The 24,641-nt window shown below is 38.4% G+C and overlaps 1 protein-coding gene across 3 annotated transcripts in view; it reads right to left on the bottom strand.

The window, feature by feature from the left end:
- The window catches only part of UNC79 (unc-79 subunit of NALCN channel complex), a 249,818-nt gene that overhangs the window by 118,384 nt on the left and 106,793 nt on the right, over positions 1-24,641 (bottom strand). For all 3 annotated transcript variants that reach the window (XM_027120418.1, XM_027120421.1, XM_027120419.1), the window contains 3 exons: positions 23,237-23,408; positions 15,089-15,319; positions 5-195 (listed from right to left, as the gene is read on the bottom strand). In XM_027120418.1, coding sequence (XP_026976219.1) covers positions 5-195; positions 15,089-15,319; positions 23,237-23,408 — 594 coding nt within the window. The remainder of the gene's footprint in view (positions 1-4; positions 196-15,088; positions 15,320-23,236; positions 23,409-24,641) is intronic.

The following is a 24,641-nucleotide window of genomic DNA, read 5'->3' as shown; positions in this document are numbered from 1 at the left end:
CCACCTTAATACTTCCCTGAATTCTTTTAACTGATTATCTGGGACTTCTGTTCTGATGGCTTCCAGCCATTCTGGCATGATACACTCCCACACGGATTGACTGATCACATTGTAGGGAATCAGGCAGAGGATTCGGTTGAGACCTTCCTTCAACTGAGTCACTGTGCTACAGGACTTATCCCAGTATCCACCAACCTGATGGCATTTCCACAGCCACAGGGGAAAAGAACAAAGTGCACTTGTTACATTTATACTCAAGGAAATACTACATGAAATGGGTACAAAGACCACTATCCATTACATCTGAAACCTGGGCCAAGTATATTGAGTAAGATTTGGAAAAAACTACAAACCACCAGGATCCCTTTGTTACCAAAAAGAAACCATAGTTACAAATAGGTCCAAATAATGATCACAGACTGAATTTGAACTATTCTACTGCAGACTTCTCAAATCACACATGAATTAAAATTCCAAAGATTTATTCCTAGTAGGGTGAACAGGCTATTGGAGCGTTTTTTCTAAGGTTTGACAAACCCATTGCAAATACGTGCAGTTATACCTGTGTTTCAAAGGAACACAGATTTCTACTACTGTACACTTTGTATTGAAGATTTTTCATATGGAAACGAAGGGACAGAGAGTACTTTTTTCCCCTATGCTGCATATTCTGCCACAATTTTTTCCCTAAGAATGTTCTAAGGCTGGTTGAATCCATGACTTTTTTTAAAAGCTATATTTTTTACTAAATAAGATAGTATATTAATTTTCTAATGCAGAAGAACTTAAAATTACAAACTGAGGTTCTGTTTGTAATTCTGATTTTAAATAAAGATCCTATATTACTATTATACGTATCAAAGTAACAAAGGGTTGACTGGTCCTAGATCTTTACTGTATAACACAAGATTTGTGGGAAAATATGTTATTTTTTTCCTTCCAGTTTTATTGAGTTATAATTGCCATGCGGCATTGTGTAAGTTTAAAGTGTACTGTACACCATAATGATTTGACTTACATACATCATGAAACGATTACCACAATAAGTTTAGTGAACATCCGTCACTACAGATACGAAATTAAAGAAATAGAAAGATATTTTTCCCTTGTGATGAGAACTCTTAGGATTTATTCTCTTAACAACTTTCACATGTAACATACAGCAATGTTCATTATATTTATCATGTTTTTACATTATATCCCTGGTACTTATTTATCTTATAACTGGAATTTTGTACCTTTTAGCTGCCTTCATCTAATTCCCCTTTCCCCCACTCCCTGCCTCTGGTAACCACAAATCTGCTCTCTTTTTCTATGAGTTTGTTTGTTCGTTTTTGAAGTATGATTGACCTAGAGCACCATATCAGTCCCTGTTACACGACATAGTGATTTGATATTTCTATATGTTTCAAAATGATCACCCTAATAAGCCTAGTTACCATCTGTCACCATATAAAGATATTATATAGTTATTGACTATATTCCCCACACTGTACATTTCATCCCTGTGACCCATTCATTTTGCAACTGGAAGATTATACCTCATAATCTCCCTCACCTATTTCTCTCTTCCCCCTAACCCTCCTCCCCTCCCGGAACCACCTGTTTCTTCTTTGTATCTATAACTCTGTTTCTGTTTTGTTGTGTTTATTCAGTTGTTTTGTTTTTTTAGATTCCACATATACGTGAAATCACACAATATTTGTCTTTCTCTATCTGACTTATTTCACTTAGCATAATGCCCTGTAGGTTCATCCATGTTGTCACAAAAGGCAAGATTTCATCCTCTTTTATGGTTGAGTAATATTCCATTATATATGTACCACTTCTTCTTTATACATTCATCTATTGATGGACACTTAGGTTGCTTCCATATCTTGTCTATCATAAATAATGCTGCAGTGAACATAGGGATGCATGTATCTTTTCTAATTAGTGTTTTTGTTTTCTTTGGACAAATACCCAAGTGGAGTTGCTGGATCATATGGTAGCTCTATTTTTAATTTTTTTGAGGAACCTCCATACTGTTCTCCATAGTGGCTGCATCAATTTACATTCCCACCAACAGTGCAAGAGGGTTCCCTTCTCTCCACATCCTCACCAACACTTGCTATTTGTCATCTTTTTGATAACAGCCATTCTGACAGGTGTGAGGTGATATCTCATTGTGGTTTTGATTTGCATTTCCTGATCATCAGTGATGTTGAGCATCTTTTCATGTGCCTATTGGCCATTTGTATGTCTTCTTTGGAAAAATGTCTATTCAGGTCCTCTGGTCAATTTTAATCGGATTTTTTTATAAGAGTTGTATGAGTACTTTGTACATTTTGGATATTAACCCCTTATCAGATATATCATTTACAAATAGCTCCTCCCATTCAGTACGTGGTCTTTTCCTCTTGTGAACGTTTCCTTTGCTGTGCAAAAGCTTTTTAGTTTGATGGAGTCCCATTTGCTTAGTTTTGCTTTTGTTTCCCTTGCTTGAGGGGCCATGTCTAAAAAATATTGCTAAGACTGAGGTCAAAGAGCATACTGCTTATGTTTTCCTCTAGACATTTTATGGTTTCAGGTCTTACGTTTAAGTCTTTAATCCATTTTAAATTTATTTTAGTATACTGTGCGAGAAAGTAGTCCAGTTTGATTCTTTTGCATGTCTAGTTTTCCCAACACCCTTTATTGAAGAGGCTGTCTTTTCCCCATTGTACATTCTTGCCTCCTTGGTCATAGATTAATTGCCCCAAAACTATCTTATTTTAAATGAATCCAATTTTAAATATTTAATTGTTATATCTAGAATTCCACATTATTCAAAACAAATAAACTCCATTTAAAGTTGAAATATCTATTTGGTATCATATTGGCCAACACGCTAGATGATTGACTAGACATTTTCAGGAAGTGACTACATTTCTGGGGTTGTTGTTAGTTACATAGACTCAGAAGAGCTACCACTGATAATGTTGCGATTGTGGAATGTATCATTACTGAGGTCCCCTTGGCTATTTAATTTATGGTTAAGCCATATAAAGGCCTGTTGGTTTTGGGTCACATTTTGGAACAGGTATCCTTATGGAGATACTAAATTGTCAGTGACCAGACAATGGATCCTTTGATTTGGAAAAGTTTTTATGTTTAAAAGGATTTTAGAGAGTTCTCACCCTAAATAAATGTCCTCTTACCAATGGGGAAGGATCAGATTGACAGAAGCACACCAAAAAAAGGATCACAGCTAGCCTAAAAGACTCCCTTAACAAAACTGAAGAACAGAAATCTGATTTAGAAAGAAAAATAAAATCCACACCCACCCTAAACCTCCCCCCTCCACCACCTCCCTCCTACGAATGACCCAGCTGGAGGTTGACATTCAGAGCCTGGTAGGAGCCATTATAAAGGCCTTCCCTCAGAAGTTTAATTGCGCTAAAATGGAATGATCTACTTGGAGAAAAGGAATATATCCTAAAACCTCTGTCACACAATTTATAAAAAATATTGCAAAGGCACACAGCTCTAAATCTACACATCTCAGATCATAGGAGTCTTTTGTTTTCTACTTTAGTTGAAAATCTCGTTTCTGATATAAAGAGGTTACTTCAAAGTAATGTGGTTGCATGGGCAGGCCAGCTCCCTAATGTTATTATTGAGGCTGTCATCTAATTCTTTGAAGAATTAAAAATAAGTGGTCTTGCCTTACTAATTGAATATGTACAAAAACTAAACTGTGGCTCTAGAAGAACCCCAAAGCTCATCCATCTTTCTTACCAGCCCCAAAGCCTCCCCTATTCATCTCAAAATGACTGCAGATACCGTAGAAAGTCAGGACATTGGAAAAGCGACTGCCCTGCCCTTCAGAAGAAGAAACACTTAAACAGCAATTGTCTTAGGCCCAGCCTCCTCGGACAGGCTCCTCTGAGTCCTCTTCTCAACTAAGGCCTCACCTTGGACCTGTTAAAAACTTCAGACTCTCAACACAAATAATTTTGTCCACCTCCCATGAACTTCCTCAAAATGCCTGCTTGTAAAAGCTCAACGCTGCCAAGAGAATTTATTGTTTGTCCCAGTCAAAACCTGTTAAGAGACAAATCTGCCCTTGAAAACCTTCTTAGATTGTTATCTTACAAGCTTGCATCCTTTCTCTCCCTCTTTGACATTTAAATCTTCTACCACCCAGCACTATCTTCTCAAGGACTTGAGAATCAACTCTTTAAAATGCAAATGTTCAAGGAATTAACTGTGGCTCTCTAAGGGGTGCCTTGCTTTTATTTGTACTATTGCCTCCTCTCATAAAATAGGAGAAATTTATTTCTCCTCCTGATAAGCATCACTTAACACTGCCCTTAACAAACCTCCAATGCCTTTTTCCTTAGCACACTCCAGCCTTTAAAAAGTACCTTCTTAGTCAACTAAAACAACTGTCTTAGGCTGAATCACAGCCTCCATCAGATTATATATCAGGGCAAATAAAAAGCTCTTAAGGGTCTCCCCCTACAAATATTGCTTAAAAACTTTAACCCTATATAGAACAGATTAACTAACAACTTGGTCCATCTGCTAGAAACATAATTTGAATAAAAGTGAGGTAAAGATGAAAACCAGCTCTTATATAAACTAGTGAGTTTTGTATTAGGTCTGTATTTTCTATAAGGTCTGTATTTGTGTCTGCCTGCAAGTTTATATATGTATGGTATGTATATATGGTATTTTCTTCCTCTGGATGGTTTTGCCAAATTATTTATAAAACACCTTAAAAGATCTCTATTCTAAATGGGCTTTAAAAAAATAAGAGCTTTTAAAAATTAAATATTCCTCCAGTCCCTCCCATCAGGAAACTCGCACAAGCCTCTTAGATAGCCTTATCCACCAGAGGGCAGACAGCAGAAGCAAGAAGAATTATAATCCTGCAGCCTGTGGAACAAAAACCACATTCACAGAAAGATAGACAAGATGCAAAGGCAGAGGGCTATGTACCAGATGAAGGAACAAGATGAAACCCCAGAAAAACAACTAAGTGAAGTGGAGATAGGCAACCTTTCAGAAAAAGAATTCAGAATAATGATAGTGAAGATGATCCAGGACCTCGGAAAAACAATGGAGGCAAAGATCGAGAAGATGCAAGAAATGTTTAACAGAGACCTAGAAGAATTAAAGAACAAACAAACAGAGATGAACAATACAATAACTGAAATGAAAACTACAGGAGAAGGAAGCAATAGCAGAATAACTGAGGCAGAAGAACGGATAAGTGACCTGGAAGAGAGAATGGTGGGATTCACTGCTGCGCAACAGAATAAAGAAAAAAGAATGAAAAGAAATGAAGACAGCCTAAGAGACCTCTGGGACAACATTCAACGCAGCTACATTCGCATTAAAGGGGTCCCAGAAGGAGAAGAGAGAGAGAAAGGACCCGAGAAAATATCTGAAGAGATTATAGTCGAAAACTTCCCAAACATGGGAAAGGAAATAGCCACCCAAGTCCACGAAGCACAGAGAGTCCCACACAGGATAAACCCAAGGAGAAACATGCGGAGACACATAGTAATCAAACTGACAAAAATTAAAGACAAAGCAGCAAGAGAAAAATGACAAATAACATACAAGGGAACTCCCATAGGTTAACAGCTGATTTCTCAGCAGAAACTCTACAAGCCAGAAGGGAGTGGCACGATACACTTAAAGTGATGAAAGGGAAGAACCTACAACCAAGATTACTCTACTCAAGATCTCATTCAGATTCATTCAGATTCATTACTCACACAAGATCTCATTCAGATTCGATGGAGAAATCAAAAGCTTTACAGACAAGCAAAAGCTAAGAGAATTCAGCACCACAAAACCAGCTCTACAACAAATGCTAAAGGAACTTCTCTAAGTGGGAAACACAAGAGAAGAAAAGGACCTACAAAAACAAACCCGAAACAATTAAGAAAATGGTCATAGGAACATACATATCGATAATTACCTTAAATGTGAGTGGATTAAATGCTCCAACCAAAAGACACAGGCTTGCTGAATGGATACAAAAACAAGACCCATATATATGCTGTCTACAAGAGACCCACTTCACACCTAGGGACACATACAGACTGAAAGTGAGGGGATGGAAAAAGATATTCCATGCAAATGGAAACCAAAAGAAAGCTGGAGTAGCAATACTCATATCAGATAAAATAGACTTTAAAATAAAGAATGTTACAAGAGACAAGGAAGGACACTACATAATGATCAAGGGATCAATCCAAGAAGAAGATATAACAATTATAAATATATATGCACCCAACATAGGAGCACCTCAATACATAAGGCAACTGCTAACAGCTATAACACAGGAAATCGACAGTAACACAATAATAGTGGGGGACTTTAACACCTCACTTACACCAATGGACAGATCATCCAAAATGAAAATAAATAAGGAAACAGAAGCTTTAAATGACACAATAGATCAGATAGATTTAATTGATATTTATAGGACATTCCATCCAACAACAGCAGGTTACACTTTCTTCTCAAGTGCACACGGAACATTCTCCAGGATAGATCACTTCTTGGGTCACAAATCAAGCCTCAGTAAATTTAAGAAAATTGAAATCTTATCAAGCATCTTTTCTGACTACAACGCTATGAGATTAGAAATGAGTTACAGGAAAAAAAAGTAAAAAACACAAACACATGGAGGCTACACAATATGTTACTAAATAACCAAGAGATCACTGAAGAAATCAAAGAGGAAATCAAAAAATACCTAGAGACACATGACAATGAAAACACGACGATCCAAAACCTACGGGATGTGGCAAAAGCAGTTCTAAGAGGGAAGTTTATAGCTATACAAGCCTACCTCAGGAAACAAGAAAAATCTCAAACAATCTAACCTTACACCTAAAGGAACTAGAGAAAGAAGAACAAACAAAACCCAAAGTTAGCAGAAGGAAAGAAATCATAAAGATCAGAGTGGAAATAAATGAAATAGAAACAAAGAAAACAATAGCAAAGATCAATAAAACTAAAAGAAAAAATAAATTTAAATATTCCCCAAACTCTCAGAAATATAGGAAGCAACCCAAATGTTTTTCAAGTTCATGTGATTTTGAAACTGAGCAGAACCTTGAGCCCCCACCCCACCCCCAAGTACAAAGGCCCCTCTATGTCCCCTGCCTCTTGTTTGTAGAAAAGCTGAAGTCTCCCAGGCCTCCCTGAGTCACCAAAAAGCAGGCTCAAGCAGTTAATGATTAGGACTAGAGAGTCACAGAATCTTTCAGTGTCTGGTGCACATTCCTGAGCTGTTTTACAGATACTCTAACTGCCACCAGAGGGGAAAAGCTGACTGCATGATGACCAGACTGTAGCCATGACATAAGGTGCTCCACTTGAGCAGTACTGAATCTACGGCTAGTACATTTCTAAGAACTGGCCTCAAAAGAATGGGATTAACATTATTGCTCATAATAATCTATATCTTTGTGGGCATCAAAATAATTATAGCTTGCTCTGCCCATATATATAAGTGGGCAAGTAAAATTGTCAGCAAAGAAATGCTATAGACCCATGTTGACATCTTTCACTCTGAGAATACAGTGCCCTATGTCAGCATGAAGAAGTTACAGAGAACAGACCTTCACCCCTAATCCCACAGAAATGGAATGATGTCTGAAAAGTGGGGATTTGTAAGCAGCTCTTTTGCCCCTTTTCCTGTTTGCCTATTTCTGTTCCCCTCAAACCTTATAGGAACGAGATCACTAGACAATTTAACCTAACTCCTGACTTATGCTCTCCTGAGTGCACACCATGCCTTGCCTAACCTGTGGATTCTTCTCCTGGATTAAAAGAAGCAAGAATGAAGAATTAAGGAGTTAAAGAATAACAAGCTCTCTACCCCCAGCAGCCCCCTTAGCAATCCTGCAGGCAGATCACGCAGGCAATATAACATCTGAAGAAAGAGTCAGCCAGTCTGCACCCAACGGGGAATGATGCAGAACCCAACTTCCTGCCTCAGTGATTCAGAGATTCTTTCCCCTTTTTCCTTTTAAAAATTGTCATGGGGCTTCCCTGGTGGTGCAGTGGTTGAGAGTCCGCCTGTCGATGCAGGGGACGCAGGTTTGTGCCCCGGTCTGGGAAGATCCCACATGCCGCGGAGCGGCTGGGCCCGTGAGCCATGGCCGCTGGGCCTGCGCGTCCGGAGCCTGTGCTCCGCAACGGGAGAGACCACAATAGTGAGAGGCCCGCGTACCGCAAAAAAAAAAAAAAAAAAAAAACTGTCATGGATGAGCACAATCTTCCAACTTGGTCTTGGGACATGAGTTCACCTCTTCAGATTGCTGGCTTTTCTAATTAAAGCAACTTTCCTTTCTACAAATACTTGCCTCTCAAGTATTGGCTTTTGAGAAGTGAGCAGCCAAATCTGAGTTCAGTAACAATTTGTGTAAATCTTTGATAAATAAGACTATTTTAATACTGTTGGTTTAATAAAAACAGCTGCATCTTCTGAGTTATCAGCACTGAGTATGATATGAGCATACATTTTTATTCGACGTGGGTTTACTAGTCAAATAAGCTCATATTATATTTACTAGAGGTTTAAGATTATAAAATTTATAGATTCCATTTTAATCAAATTAAATTATTATTATGACAAGCTTTATTTCAACAGTAATTGTGTGTTATAATATGTCTTCTTAGAAGTAGGTTCCAAAATCTTTTTGGTAACCTGAAATTAAATTTATATTGAGTTAAATAATAGATATTCATTGAATATCTAGATCATTTCTAAATAAGATAAAACACCAAAACATTAACTACTGAATATAAGTTTAATTTTATCTACTTTTGGCTTCTTATTTTTACAGAGAGCTAAAGCTGTTTGGATCTGTTAATAAATGTGTTCATTTGCCACTCTGAGAAATTATACTATGAAGAAGCATATCCTCTAGAAGTTATGAGATGGTATAATCATAAAATTTGCTAGTATGCTACAAAATGCTGGTATGTGACAAGCAATTCACAATTGTTTACTTCCTGGTCTTCGTGGAAAAATAGAGGTTATTAAGTGTTGAAAATTATAATCAATATATAAATGAAACTTCTAGAAATAATAAGGATGAAGGAAAAACCTCTTTATGCAAAATATTCAAGGAATGAGGGGTGTTCTTGTCAAGGGAAAAGATTGTGATTCTGTCCTAAGGTATCAATAGTGGTTTAGAGGTTGTGTGAAGGCTTTCAGATGAGAAAGAGGAAAGTGAAGGACAAAAACCTGAATGAAAATATGAAGTTGTAAAGGAACTGTGTGTGGGGAGGGGGGGAACATGTCTTCATCATGTCCTCAATTATTTAAAAGAACCGAGTCTTCTCAATTTTAAATTATGTTAGATCCCATATTTACTTTTGATATCTGTATTGCCATTTTGGTTAAATGAATAACTAAGGATCATTTCATAGTGACCTGTCATCCTGGTTAATTAAGTGTCCAAACCTTTTGACATTTTGACAACTTTTGGTATTTTGCTTCCCCAGATCAAATCCTTATGCTCGCTTCGGCAGTACATATACCAAAATCAAATCCTAAATAAAATCCTGATCTCAAATTGACTTTGAGACTTCTGAGAGGGCCTCTGGAAAACCTCAAAGGATTTGTTCTCTCCTAGTAAAAAGAGATGTTAAGCTAATTAGGTCTATTTAATATGTTGAACTGCATGAAAATCATGGTCAAATAAGAAGAGATTCTTAACCTTCCCTAGCTTATATCTGTATAGGTAAATGTTTTTAACATAAATATTCCAGGAATTAGATGTAATTTCTAAAAATCTGTCAATGCCTTTTTTGTTCACTATTATATTCTTATGCTATTTTGCCTGATAGTATACAATAATGGCATAATTTTATCATCATAATTCCAGTTGCTCTCGTCAGATCTTTAATACAGCCATTTTAAGCCTTTATCATTCACAGTTATTGTTTTATTCCAGTGTTTTCCAGAAAGCTCTTGCAATCGGCTACTATCCAGAATGCTTCGTCTTCAGCAAAAAGGACTGTCTCTGAGACCCATGGAAAGGACTATAACAGGTAATCTGGAGTACAGACTTCTGATGGAATTGCTCAAGTAACTTTGAGACCATACCACTGGACTGAGTAAAGATTCCAGAACTCTAGTGGAGAAGCCAATGGGTTCATAAAACTGCTAACCCAAGACCAAGCAGAACAAATAATTAATTACATGGGACTGAATGAATTGCTGAAGGAAGATGATAATTTTTATGTGTTTTTTACTGCTGGTTCATTAATATTCTGTTTTCCGGGTATAAGATTTCTCTTAAGCTATCTATAACTCATGACTATTTAGTAGATTATACCTTTGTAAACAAAAGCAAAACATTTCTTTTTCTCCCTACCTGAACGTCCCAGAATTCAGAAACTCTTACAATACTCTTATTTATATGGCAATATAGCTATTTACACAAGTTCAGTAAGAATCTGTTCTCCTTGTAACAGGACATAATTGGAAAAATTGGTTATATTATCAAGGCTTTGACTGAAATGTCATATTTGAGACAGATATGCATAGAATCAAATATGACCAGACAGCTTTAAGGAACTAAGGTTGACATCATGGAACCAATGCTTATAAAGCCCTCTTGGAAAAAAACAGCCTGGTACCTGACTTATGATGTTCCCAGCCTACAGGCAAATAAGAAAAGTCACTTCTTGACAGGCCCAGGAAACAGAGTATTTTGGGGACCTCAAGAAGAGAAATTCACCCAAATCTATAGGTACTGAAGATAAGTATGATGACAGATTGGCTTCCGAGCGTGGAGAGGCTTTTAAAAGTCCAATCTGAGGGACCTTCCTGGCAGTCCAGTGGTTAAGACTTCACCTTCCAATGCAGGGGGTGCAGGTTTCATCCCTGGTTGGGGAGCTAAGATCCCACATGCCTCGTGGCCAAAAAACCAAAACATAAAACAGAAGCAGTCTTGTAATGAATTCAATAAAGACTTTAAAAAATGGTCCACATCAAAAAAAATCTTTAAAAAAATAAATCAATAAAAGTCCAATCTGAGATTCTTTAAAAAAACTTCCAGCAAAGCAAATTTTTAAAGGCCCATGTGGTCAAATACCATTTTTGCTGCACTTACGCAAATAATCAGGCCAAATTTAATGAGACTAGACTTATGTTGTGAACAAGAATCATCTTACTTTGATTTTCTTTGATCAAAATGGTGGTAATTGAGAGAGAAATTTTATGTTTCAGCAGAAAACTATAACCCATCCTGTGGATTTTCAGATTCTAGTCCTGTTCATTGTCTTTGAGCTATTTTTAACCTCTTTATAAACTGGATCCTGCTGTCTTGCACATTTTCAGCAATTAATGTTTCCAATTTTTCTACTACCCTCTTCACTTGGTGTCACTAAGAACTAAAACCTGACTGCCCAGTTCCTTATTGAGACTCTAGGTTGTCTTGTCCCAAAGTCCTGTAAGCTGAAGCAGGACAACTTGACATAAACTTCAAAGGACTTATTGCTGCAACAGTCTAGGCCACTGAGGAAGTTCACCAAACATCCGCATCTTCCATGGTCTGCTCTAGGAAATAACCATGACCATGATCACTGATGGTCTCATTCATCATCTAAAGGTGCTTCAAGCCCAACATCTAGAAATCTTCTTGACTGGCTGCCCTTTGGACTCAGAAACTAGGTTTATTGTCTACTCTAACCACTAATCTTTGTTTTCTGTTTATTTCCTTGTTCTAATTTATGCTCTTTTCCTCCTGTTCAGATCTCTTACCCAGCATTTCCTAACTCAAATCTTCTTTCCCAGTCAATCAACCTAGATTCCTTTTTGTGTGAAACTTCTAGGGAAGTTACAGATAGGAGAAATGTGGGGACCCACTCAGACCCCCAGAGTTGGTATAAAGATTATTTTTTATCTTTATAAAGTGAAGATAAAAAAAAAAAGTGAAAACATTTGAGCTAAAGAAGATGTAGAGAGAAACCTTATCTGAACTTCCCTTACCTGAATAAAGCAGAGCCTCCAGAAAAATATGGCTGCCATTAACCCCCTTCAAAGGAAGTTTCCTGTGAATTCAGCTGCCTTGGAGACAGGCTGCCCATTTCCACTGGCATCAAAATGCCCAAAAGAACTTTCCATATGTTCCCATTCAAGCCTCCTCCGAAATGCCTCCTCCCACCCCCACCCCCTGGAAGTTTGGTATATAAACCTTTTATCTCTGGTTATTAAAGAAATTACCCGTCAATGAAGAGTACTCCTGTGCATAAATATTAATAAATTTTGTCTCTTCTCTTGTTAATATGTCTCTTAACAATTAATATGCAGGCTCGCAACCACTGAACCCAAGCTATAAGAGGAATAGTTTTCCTCCCAACATAATCACTTCTTATCTTTCAGAATCAGATCACACCAGTCCTTTACTATTCCAAAAGGAACAATAATAGAAAACATATCAACACAGTCAAAGAATGCCAGGAAATGGCATTCTTTGCACATTTCCATCATGCAAAAATCTAATTTTATATATGAGTCAGTAGGTGGCACCAAAGAAGAAAGAAGTGTATCTTGGTAAATGCAAAGAACGCTCGGACTCCTAGAAATCTAATAAAACCTACTCTTTAGAAGGTCTGTGTTCTGTTTTATCCTTAAATATCTTATTTAATCTGAAAACTGGGACTTCCCTGGTGGTGCAGTAGTTAACAATCCGCCTGCCAATGCAGGGGACATGGGTTTGAGCCCTGGTCCGGGAAGATCCCACATGCCGCGGAGCAAATAAGCCTGTGCGCCACAACTACGGAGCCTGCGTGCCACAACTACTGAGGCCCACACGCCTAGAGTCCGTGCTCCGAAACAAGAGAAGCCACCACAATGAGAAGCCACGCACTTCAACAACGAGGCCCTGCTCACTGCAACTAAAGCCCACGTGCACCAATGAAGACCCAATGCAGCCATAAATGAATAAATACATAAATAAATAAATAAATAAATAAATGAAATAAAATAAACTGAAAACTGCCTCAAGACTTCATTGAAAGTAAACCCAAAAATCACACAAAAAAATTAAAACTTAGAAAATACCTTGAAAACAATTTCATATATTGCTGCCAGAAACTGATTCTAGATATCCATCTTGCTGGGTTAGACACAAATCATATTGTATTCAAGAAATATGATGTCTTACCAGCTGTATATCTGAAGCCTGTGATCCACCGAGGCAGAAGCAAGAGGATAAGCACAGAGAAATTTGTCCTATAAGCCAGAGGAAAAGGAGCATTGTGGCAGTTCCTAAATCTTTTGGGCATTCCAGATGGGAGGGCAGGGACCATTCATCTCTAGAAATATATGTGAAACCACAGAAATTGCCCCTAGTCAAATGTTAGCCTTTCCACAGACTGTAAACCAGAAAAGGACTGAGCTCTTGCCACCTCATGGAAAGGCTTTTTTATTTTCTCCTGTTTCTTAATAAAAATATTCAGCGATATCAGGAAAGAATATTTCCTTAAATTTCTTAAAGATACTTTGCACATTCATCTTGCCATTCTTCCCCATCACAAACTATCATCAAAGCAGCACATCACTTAAAATGTAGTTACTAAACTCACTTAGCTATAATAAAAATTAATATAAATAAATAAAAGACTAAGTTAAAGAGAGATGTCCCTCTTCTACAGTCACTGATAATACTCTAGCGGCTAAGGTAGTGTAAGCAGATAGGGTAGGGTGTCCCCAGAGAAAGAGAACCAGGCATGGCTTTCTTGACAGAAAAGAAGCCATTTCACCTAAGCCATTTTGTGATCTAAGCCTGGCCACAATGCTTGCCCTTGAACAGGTCTCAGTAATTAATGATTTTAAGGGCAGGAACAAAGGAAAAGCAGTCAAGAAACAATAGTTCAGCAATAAAGCAGAGTCCTAGTTCCTCCTCAAGAATATACATCACAATCTGATACATATTTTTGAGTTCTGCAGGAACTAAGCCCCCCCACACACACACACACACCCACCAGGTAGAGGATGGTAACTACATGCTGAGACCCCAGACTGGTCGGAACCTAAGGAATGATGATGTTGACCTTTTCTGACCCCCTGACTTCTATCAACTAAAGTCTGGACTCTGTCCATCTTTGCCCCAATTCTATGCTGAATTCTCTGCTCAAGCTCTTCATGAATATGCACGTACCCTTAGCTTAAAACTTCCCCAATTTTGCTGTTCGGAGAGACACTACTTTGGGAAAGAGCCCTGGTGTTCTCCTCACTTGCTGCAAGTAATAAATCCCTCCTTCTCCAGCTCTTTGCCTTGGTTGTGTCTTTTGGCTCGACACCCACCAAGAGGCAAACCCAGTGTTTCTGTAACAATAGTGCTTCTCCCTAAGTCCTCCTCTCCAACAAGGTCCAAGCTGTAGGCCTTGATGAAAACAATTCATATTTTATAGCAAGACAAGAAAATTTTAAACATAAAATTTTTCTCTGGGCTTCCCTGGTGGCGCAGTGGTTGAGAGTCCGCCTGCCGATGCAGGGGACGCGTGTTTGTTCCCCGGTCTGGGAGGATCCCACATGCCGCGGAGTGGCTGGGCCCGTGAGCCATGGCCGCTGAGCCTGCGTGTCCGGAGCCTGTGCTCCGCAACGGCAGAGGCCACAACAGTGAGAGGCCCGCGTACCGCAAAAAAAAAAAAAAAAATTTTTCTCTGCCCATTTGGGCCTCCTCCATCCCCTTTAGTGTGTGTTGTGCAACTGCATTAACCAGACTTCCTTAGGAGATAACATTCCTTCTTAACCTCATCAAGGGTCACAACTCCTTAGAAGATAACTTCCCTTCTTGATCTTGTAAAGGGCCATGATGACCCATGACCCACTACGTGCTTTGTATGTGTAGATCTGGATTCTGTAAACTGTCAATAATACATCATTTGATGTAAAACCCTTTGTCTCAAAATTTTACATACCTGGGCTTTGACCTCTAATGGGCGGAACAGTCCTCAGAACTTTCTGAAAGACTCTCTCCTGGGTTATAATCCTCAGGTTGGCTCAAATAACATTTTCCATTTCTTTCTTAGATCGATTATTGATTATGTTTTTTCATCGACAGCCTCCACTTACCCTGGCAAATTCCATTGGTTTGGGAAGAAGGCACATGACCATGACATCAAAGCGAACATCACATACTGTCTTCAACCACTTGGTGACAAACTGAGGCTTCAGCTTTTCCACTAAACTTCCAACTTCATCATCCATCATATACGCTGTGGAGTGAAACCACTGAAACACCATGGCCACCAGCCTGGCCAAGCTTTCCGTAGGTGTGTTCTCACTGGGCGTGCAGAGGCTCACCTGGAAATAGGTAGATCAGACTCTCCTTCAGCCTCCTTACATAATTATTACATGTTTGGTAAAAGACGAAAACAAAAGAAAGATGCCCCGTATAATCCATTTGAAATAGGCAGAGGTTTTTTCGGGGGGTTTTTTGTTGTTGTTCTTTGAACCCTTTGAATGCCTATTTATTTATTTAAATTTTTGAACCACTTTAAGAATTACTGAAATATGATTTGTTTAAATTCTTATTAAAACTACATTTATGAGTAATTGAAATCTCCCCCCCTTGACAGGAGTGACATAATACCACTGTAGGGTAACTGCTTTACCTCGTCCTTCTCTTCTTGACATCTGCTGCAGCTTATTCACTTAACAAGAGGTAGAGGCCTTTTCTGGTTTTTGGTTTTGTTTTTGTTTTGTTTCGTTTTTTAATGTACAACTTGTCAATATTTGGCCAGGGAAACAAGTCTTTATAGCAATTGTATCTCTATCTTTTGGGCCAAAGTTTTTTTTGTTTGTTTGTTTTCTATTTTCTGTTTTTTGGTTTTTCTTGAATTTTATTTTATTTATTTTTTTATACACCAGATTCTTATTAGTCATCCATTTTATACACATCAGTGTATACATGTCAATCCCAATCTACCAATTCATCACACCACCACCCCCACGACTTTCCCCCCTTGGTGTCCATATATTTGTTCTCTACATTGTGTCTCTATTTCCACCCTGCAAACCGGTTCATCTGTACCATTTTTCTAGGTTCCACATATATGCGTTAATATATGATATTTGATTTTCTCTTTCTGACTTACTTCACTCTGTATGACAGTCTCTAGATCCATCTACGTCTCAACAAATGACCCAATATTGTTTCTTTTTATGGCTGAATAATATTCCATTGTATATATGTACCACATAATCTTTATCCATTTGTCTGTCAATGGGCATTTAGGTTGCTTCCATGACCTGGCTATTGTAAAGAGTGCTGCAATGAACATTGGGGTGCATGTGTCTTTTTGAATTATGGTTTTCTCAGGGTATATGCCCAGTAGTGGGATTGATGGGTCGTATGGTAGTTCTATTTGTAGTTTTTTAAGGAAGCACCATACTATTCTCCATAGTGGCTGCATCAATTTACATTCCCACCAACAGTGCAAGAGGGTTCCCTTTTCCCCACACCCTCTCCAGCATTTTTTGTTTGTACATTTTCTGATGATGCCCATTCTAATTGGTGTGAGGTGATACCTCATTGTAGTTTTGATTTGCATTTCTCTAATAATTAGTGATGTTAAGCAGCTTTTCATGTGCTTCTTCAGCATCTGTATGTCTTCTTTGGAGAAATGTCTATTTAGATCTTCTGTCCATTTTTGGATTGGGTTGTTTGTTTTTTTAATATTGAGCTGCATAAGCTGTTTATATATTTTGGAGATTAATCCTTTGTCCGTTGATTCGTTTGCAAATATATTCTCCCATTCTAAGGGTTTTCTTTTTGTCTTGTTTATGGTTTCCTTTGCTGTGCAAAAGCTTTCAAGTTTCATTAGGTCCCATTTGTTTATTTTTGTTTTTATTTCCATTACTCTAGGAGGTGGATCAAAAAAGATGTTGCTGTGATTTATGTCAAAGAGTGTTCTTCCTATGTTTTCCTCTAAGAGTTTTATAGTGTCCGGTCTTACATTTAGGTCTCTAATCCATTTTGAGTTTATTTTTGTGTATGGTGTTAGGGAGTGTTCTAATTTCATTCTTTTACATGTAGCTGTCCACTTTTCCCAGCACCATGTATTGAAGAGGCTGTCTTTTCTCCATTGTATATTCTTGCCTCCTTTATCAAAAATAAGGTGACCATATGTGTGTGGGTTTATCTCTGGGCTTTCTATCCTGTTCCATTGATCTATATTTTTGTTTTTGTGCCAGTACCATATTGTCTTGATTACTGTAGCTTTGTAGTATAGTCTGAAGTCAGGGAGTCTGATTCCTCCAGCTCTGTTTTTTTCCCTCAAGACTGCTTTGGCTATTCGGGGTCTATTGTGCCTCCATACAAATTTTAAGATTTTTGGTTCTAGTTCCATAAAAAATGCTATTGGTAATTTGATAGTGATTGCACTGAATCTGTAGATTGCTTTGGGTAGTAGAGTCATTTTCACAATATTGATTCTTCCAATCCAAGAACATGGTATATCTCTCCATCTGTTGGTATCATCTTTAATTTCTTTCATCAGTGTCTTATAGCTTTCTGCATACAGGTCTTTTTGCTCCCTAGGTAGGTTTATTCCTAGGTTTTTTTGTTGTTGTTGCAATGGTAAATGGGAGTGTTCCCTTAATTTCTCTTTCAGATTTTTCATTATTAGTGTATAGGAATGCAAGAGATTTCTGTGCATTATTTTGTATCCTGCAACTTTACCGAATTCATTGATTAGCTCTAGTACTTTTCTGGTGGCATCTTTAGGGTTCTCTATGTATAGTATCATGTCATCTGCAAACCGTGACAGTTTTACTTCTTCTTTTCCAATTTGTATTCCTTTTATTTCTTTTTCTTCTCTGATTGCCATGGCTAGGACTTCAAAACTATGTTGAATAATAGTGGTGAGAGTGGTGAGAGTGGACACCCTTGTCTTCTTCCTGATCATAGAGGAAATGCTTTCAGTTTTTCACCACTGAGAATGATGTTTGCTGTGGGTTTGTCACATATGGCCTTTATTATGGTGAGGTAGATTCCCTCTATGCCCACTTTCTGGAGAGTTTTTATCATAAACGGGTGTTGAATTTTGTCAAAAGCTTTTTCTGCATCTATTGAGATGATCATATGGTTTTTATTCTTCAATTTGTTAATATGGTTTATCACATTGATTGATTTGTGTATATTGAAGAATTGTTGCATCCCTGGGATAAATCCCACTTGATCATGGTGTGTGATCCTTTTAATGTGTTGCTGGATTCTGTTTGCTAGTATTTTGTTGAGGATTTTTGCATCTATATTCATCAGTGATATTGGTCTGTAATTTTCTTTTTTTGAGTATCTTTGTGTGGTTTTGATATCAGGGTGATGGTGGCCTCATAGAGTGAGTTTGGGAGTGTTCCTTCCTCCGCAATTTTTTGCAAGAGTTTGGGAAGGATGGATGGGTGTTAGCTCTTCTCTAAATGTTTGATAGAATTCACCTGTGAACCCATCTGGTCCTGGACTTTTGTTTGTTGGAAGATTTTTAATCACAGTTTCAATTTCATTATTTGTGATTGGTCTGTTCATATTTTCTATTTCTTCCTGGTTCAGTCTTGGAAGGTTATACCTTTCTAAGAATTTGTCCATTTCTTCCAGGTTGTCCATTTTATTGGCATACAGTTGCTTGTAGTAGTCTCTTAGGATGCTTCATATTTCTGCAGTGTCTGTTGTAACTTTCCTTTTTCATTTCTAATTATATTGCTATGAGTCCTCTCCCTCGTTTTCTTGATGAGTCTGGCTAATGGTTTATCAATTTTATTTTTCTTCTCAAAGAACCCACTTTTAGTTTTATTGATCTTTGCTATTGTTTTCTTTGTTTCTATTTCATTTATTTCCACTCTGATCTTTATGATTTCTTTCCTTCTGCTAACTTTGGGTTTTGTTTGTTCTTCTTTCTCTAGTTCCTTTAGGTGTAAGGTTAGATTGTTTGAGATTTTTCTTGTTTCCTGAGGTAGGCTTGTATAGCTATAAACTTCCCTCTTAGAACTGCTTTTGCCACATCCCGTAGGTTTTGGATCGTCGTGTTTTCATTGTCATGTGTCTCTAGGTATTTTTTGATTTCCTCTTTGATTTCTTCAGTGATCTCTTGGTTATTTAGTAACATATTGTGTAGCCTCCATGTGTTTGTGTTTTTTACTTTTTTTTCCTGTAACTCATTTCTAATCTCATAGTGTTGTAGTAAGAAAAGATGCTTGATAAGATTTCAATTTTCTTAAATTTACTGAGGCTTGATTTATGACCCAAGATGTGATCTATCCTGGAGAATGTTCCGTGTGCACTTGAGAAGAAAGTGTAATCTGCTGTTTTTGAATGGAATGTCCTATAAATGTCAATTAAATCTATCTGATCTATTGTGTCATTTAAAGCTTCTGTTTCCTTATTTATTTTCATTTTGGATGATCTGTCCATTGGTGTAAGTGAGGTGTTAAAGTCCCCCACTATTATTTTGTTACTGTTGATTTCCTGTGTTATAGCTGTTAGCAGTTGCCTTATGTATTGAGGTGCTCCTATGTTGGGTGCATATATATTTATAATTGTTATATCTTCTTCTTGGATTGATCCCTTGATCATTATGTAGTGTCCTTCCTTGTCTCTTGTAACATTCTTTATTTTAAAGTCTATTTTATCTGATATGAGTATTGCTACTCCAGCTTTCTTTTGGTTTCCATTTGCATGGAATATCTTTTTCCATCCCCTCACTTTCAGTCTGTATGTGTCCCTAGGTGTGAAGTGGGTCTCTTGTAGACAGCATATATATGGGTCTTGTTTTTGTATCCATTCAGCAAGCCTGTGTCCTTTGGTTGGAGCATTTAATCCACTCACATTTAAGGTAATTATCGATATGTATGTTCCTATGACCATTTTCTTAATTGTTTCGGGTTTGTTTTTGTAGGTCCTTTTCTTCTCTTGTGTTTCCCACTTAGAGAAGTTCCTTTAGCATTTGTTGTAGAGCTGGTTTTGTGGTGCTGAATTCTCTTAGCTTTTGCTTGTCTGTAAAGCTTTTGATTTCTCCATCGAATCTGAATGAGATCTTGTGTGAGTAATGAATCTGAATGAATCTGAATGAGATCTTGAGTAGAGTAATCTTGGTTGTAGGTTCTTCCCTTTCATCACTTTAAGTGTATCGTGCCACTCCCTTCTGGCCTGTAGAGTTTCTGCTGAGAAATCAGCTGTTAACCTATGGGAGTTCCCTTGTATGTTATTTGTCATTTTTCTCTTGCTGCTTTGTCTTTAATTTTTGTCAGTTTGATTACTATGTGTCTCCGCATGTTTCTCCTTGGGTTTATCCTGTGTGGGACTCTCTGTGCTTCGTGGACTTGGGTGGCTATTTCCTTTCCCATGTTTGGGAAGTTTTCGACTATAATCTCTTCAGATATTTTCTCGGGTCCTTTCTCTCTCTCTTCTCCTTCTGGGACCCCTGTAATGCGAATGTAGCTGCGTTGAATGTTGTCCCAGAGGTCTCTTAGGCTGTCTTCATTTCTTTTCATTCTTTTTTCTTTATTCTGTTGCGCAGCAGTGAATCCCACCATTCTCTCTTCCAGGTCACTTATCCGTTCTTCTGCCTCAGTTATTCTGCTATTGCTTCCTTCTCCTGTAGTTTTCATTTCAGTTATTGTATTGTTCATCTCTGTTTGTTTGTTCTTTAATTCTTCTAGGTCTCTGTTAAACATTTCTTGCATCTTCTCGATCTTTGCCTCCGTTGTTTTTCCGAGGTCCTGGATCATCTTCACTATCTTTATTCTGAATTCTTTTTCTGAAAGGTTGCCTATCTCCACTTCACTTAGTTGTTTTTCTGGGGTTTCATCTTGTTCCTTCATCTGGTACATAGCCCTCTGCCTTTGCATCTTGTCTATCTTTCTGTGAATGTGGTTTTTGTTCCACAGACTGCAGGATTGTAGTTCTTCTTGCTTCTGCTGTCTGCCCTCTGGTGGATGAGGCTATCTAAGAGGTTTGTGAAAGCTTCCTGATGCGAGGCACTGGTGGTGGGTACAGCTGACTGTTGCTCTGTTGGACAGAGCTCAGTAAAACTTTAATCCGTTTGACTGCTGATGGGTGGGGCTGGGTACCCTCCCTGTTGGTTGTTTGGCCTGAGGCAACCCAACACTGGAGTCTACCTGGGCTCTTTGGTGGGGTTAATGGCAGACTCTGGGAGGGCTCACGCCAAGGAGTACTTACCGGAACTTCTGCTGCCAGTGTCCTTGTCCCCATGGTGAGCCACAGCCACCGCCTGCCTCTGCAGGAGACCCTCCAACACTAGCAGGTAGGTCTGGTTCAGTCTCCCCTGGGGTCACTGCTCCTTCCCCTGGGTCCCGATGCACACACTATTTTGTGTGTGCGCTCCAAGAGTGGAGTCTCTGTTTCCCCCAGTCCTGTTCAAGTCCTGCAATCAAATCCCACTAGCCTTCACAGTCTGATTCTCTAGGAATTCCTCCTTCTGTTGCTGGACCCCCAGGTTGGGAAGCCTGATGTGGGGCTCACAACCTTCACTCCAGTGGGTGGACTTCTGTGGTATAAGTGTTCTCCAGTCTGTGAGTCACCCACCCAGCAGTTGTGGGATTTGATTTTACTGTGATTGCGCCCCTCCTACCGTCTCATTGTGGCTTCTCCTTTGTCTTTGGATGTGGGGTATCTTTTTTGGTGCATTCCAGTGTCTTCCTCTCAATGACTGTCCAGCAGCTAGTTGTGATTCTGGTGTTCTCGCAAGAGGGAGTGAGAGCACGTCCTTCTACTCCACCATCTTGGTTCCGATCTGTCCAAAGTTTTAAATGTACACTTTCCTTCTGGCTATTAGGAATTGTATGTTAAGAAGTCCAAGACTGGCCTTCAGAAGAAGCTGAATCAGGCACTCTCTGCCCCTCAATCAGAATTTGGGACTAGAGCTGTGTCCCAACCACCTTCTGCTACTAACTGGTTGTTAGCAGTGACTGTGGGCAAGTTGAACTGCCTCTCTGGGCTTCTCTGTCCTCATCAGAAAAGTGAAGGGGTAAAATAGGCAGTTTTTAAATTGATGGAGGACCACTTAGCCTGGAAACTGTGTTCTTCTCTACAGAGAGAGATGGACTGTAAGAATTTCCTCTCGAGATTGCACCTCCCTATAAGCTTTTCCCATATAAGAAATCTGTTACATAATCTGCACTAGATACTTTTAACAAGTTAAGTCTACAAAGTGAAATTTCATAAATATCTTCAGTAAAAAATAATCTATATATATTTCAGTTCTAAAATGATCAGATTTAGCCAAGAATTTCCTATCAGTAATAATTCTGAAACCTTAGAGCCCCCCCAGTTCACCATATTATAAATAGACTTTCCAAAACTGCTCATCACTTAGTAATTCAATCATTCTGAAATAATCTCTTATTAAGCACTGAAGTAGCCTTCAGGAATATAAGAAATAAGTAAAACGCTATCTTTGCCTTCAAGAGTTCACAATAATAGTCAGTATGTCATTAGATAATAAGTTCTAGCAGCAAGACATGTGAAATCAACAATTAAACTCCAATTTGGCAAAACAAAACAAAGCAAAACAAAACCAAAAAAATGTGTGAAAGCATAAAAGAGATGTATCACTTCGGAGACTTAGCCCATGTCTCCAACGGACAAAAACGAAAGTCTGCTTTTCTGCAGAACTGGCAAATTCAGCATGCTTGGAACTTTGGATCTGTATGTTTGATCTTTCCTGAATGAATACTGCAGTTGAATCAGTCAATAGCAATCAAATTCCTTGCATTGGTTTGGCTATAATTTTTCTGGCTGTATTGCAGACTTGCCATAAATACACAAAAAGCTCCACAGAGACTGAACTTTCAAGCAAACTTTCATGTTGATCGGATGAATGATCTGTAAATTATATTGAATCCAATATTTCACAATATACCCTAGCAACTTTCCCACTTGTTTATTGTCAAACTGTGCATTTCCAACAGTTTAGGGTCTGGCACGGTAGGTTTTAACACCTGGCTATTGATTAGAATCAACTAGGGAGCTTTTTAAAAAGTTCCCAAGATTCTGGGGTGGAATCTGGGCAATGGCATTTTTTAAAAGCCTTCCCAGGTAAATCCAATGTGCAGTCACTGTCCTAGAGTATAGAGTCCCTATGCTAAGTTTAATTTTTCACTATTTACTATTTACTTCTTTAAAAAGAACAGAAGAAATTCCTCATCAGCGCAATGTTGTAATGAAACATAAGAAAGCAGAGAAGAGTTAACTTCTTTTCTTACTAAGAACCATATCCCAAATTGACTGAGTAGCCGCTGGTCGTGTTTATCATCATCTTTGTTGTCAAAGTCAGCGTTATCCAGGGAATGGTGGGAGGAGGAGAGGCCCAGCTGCCGCCGGCGATTGAGCTCATGTTCCCGCTGCTCAGCATGGAACTCGGCTTCTTTCAACAAGCTGCCAAAGGGGAGAGATTTCAAGTGAGACTGCCAAAAAACACATTCGAGATTATGACCTATTCAGAGCAATTACTTCATGAGTACTCAAGCATTACTCATTGCTCTCCTTTAAATTGGAAGGAGCCTAATTTCCTTACTATTTTCTACTCCATCCCCATTTCAAAGATGAACAGACTGAGGCACAAAGAGGCTACTTCCTCCAATCAATTAGAATCAAGCAGAACTGATGCCTTCTGGCTTCTAGTTCACCAACCATCCCACTATATGTCAATGCTTCTCCTATATCTAATATGAAGCTGTGTGGACATCAAATGCATAATATAAGGAAAGACTGAGGAACTGGTACCCAGATGGAAAACTATTTAATATCTAGTATTCAAAGACCTGACAGTGAGCAACGAAGATTCCTTTTTCACTTGCTAAGCAAATGACAATTTAAAAACATAATACCCAATGTTGGCAAGGGTTTAGCAAAAACTATCAGTTTCATACAGTGATGTATGAAATTCACATACACTCTCTGAAAATCAGTTGGGTAATGTATCAAGCACCATTAAAATATTCAGATCCTTTGACCCAGTCAACCACATCTGGTCATCTACCCTAAGAAAAAAAATATACAAACAGCACTATACACAAAAATAGTTATCAGAGTTATTTTTAACAGTAAAAAAAAAAAAAAGGAAGAAATTGAAATATCTACTGGTGGAGGAAAATAATCTAGATAAATATTATGTAGGCACTAAAAAGGATAAATGTGGAAACTACACAACATGGAAAAGAGCTAATGGTATAAGGTTACATCAAAAAGAATGTGGATACACTGTGATTACAGTTATATAAATAAAATATGCATTTGAATAAACCTAGAAGAACATGTGCAAAAGTGATGATGATGACAGCTGTATGGTTGATTTTTTTTTCTATTTCCAAACTTTCTGTAATGTTTTATTTAGCAAACATTTATTGCACTTCTACATGTATCAGCCACTGGGATAAGAGAAACAGAAGACTTAGTCTCTAGCTTTAAAACTTGCATTCTGGGGCTTCCCTGGTGGTGCAGTGGTTGAGAATCTGCCTGCTAATGCAGGGGACACGGGTTCGAGCCCTGGTCTGGGAGGATCCCACATGCCGTGGAGCAACTAGGCCCGTGAGCCACAAGTACTGAGCCTGCGCATCTGGAGCCTGTGCTCCGCAACAAGAGAGGCCGCGATAGTGAGAGGCCCGTGCA

Source organism: Aethalodelphis obliquidens, unplaced genomic scaffold (genome assembly GCF_003676395.1).
Source record: "Aethalodelphis obliquidens isolate GAN/ISIS:26980383/991018 unplaced genomic scaffold, ASM367639v1 scaffold21, whole genome shotgun sequence".
Taxonomy (NCBI): Eukaryota; Metazoa; Chordata; class Mammalia; order Artiodactyla; family Delphinidae; genus Aethalodelphis; species Aethalodelphis obliquidens.
The sequence above is the reverse complement of the archived record's forward strand: the minus strand, read 5'-3'. Positions and strand labels throughout refer to the sequence as shown.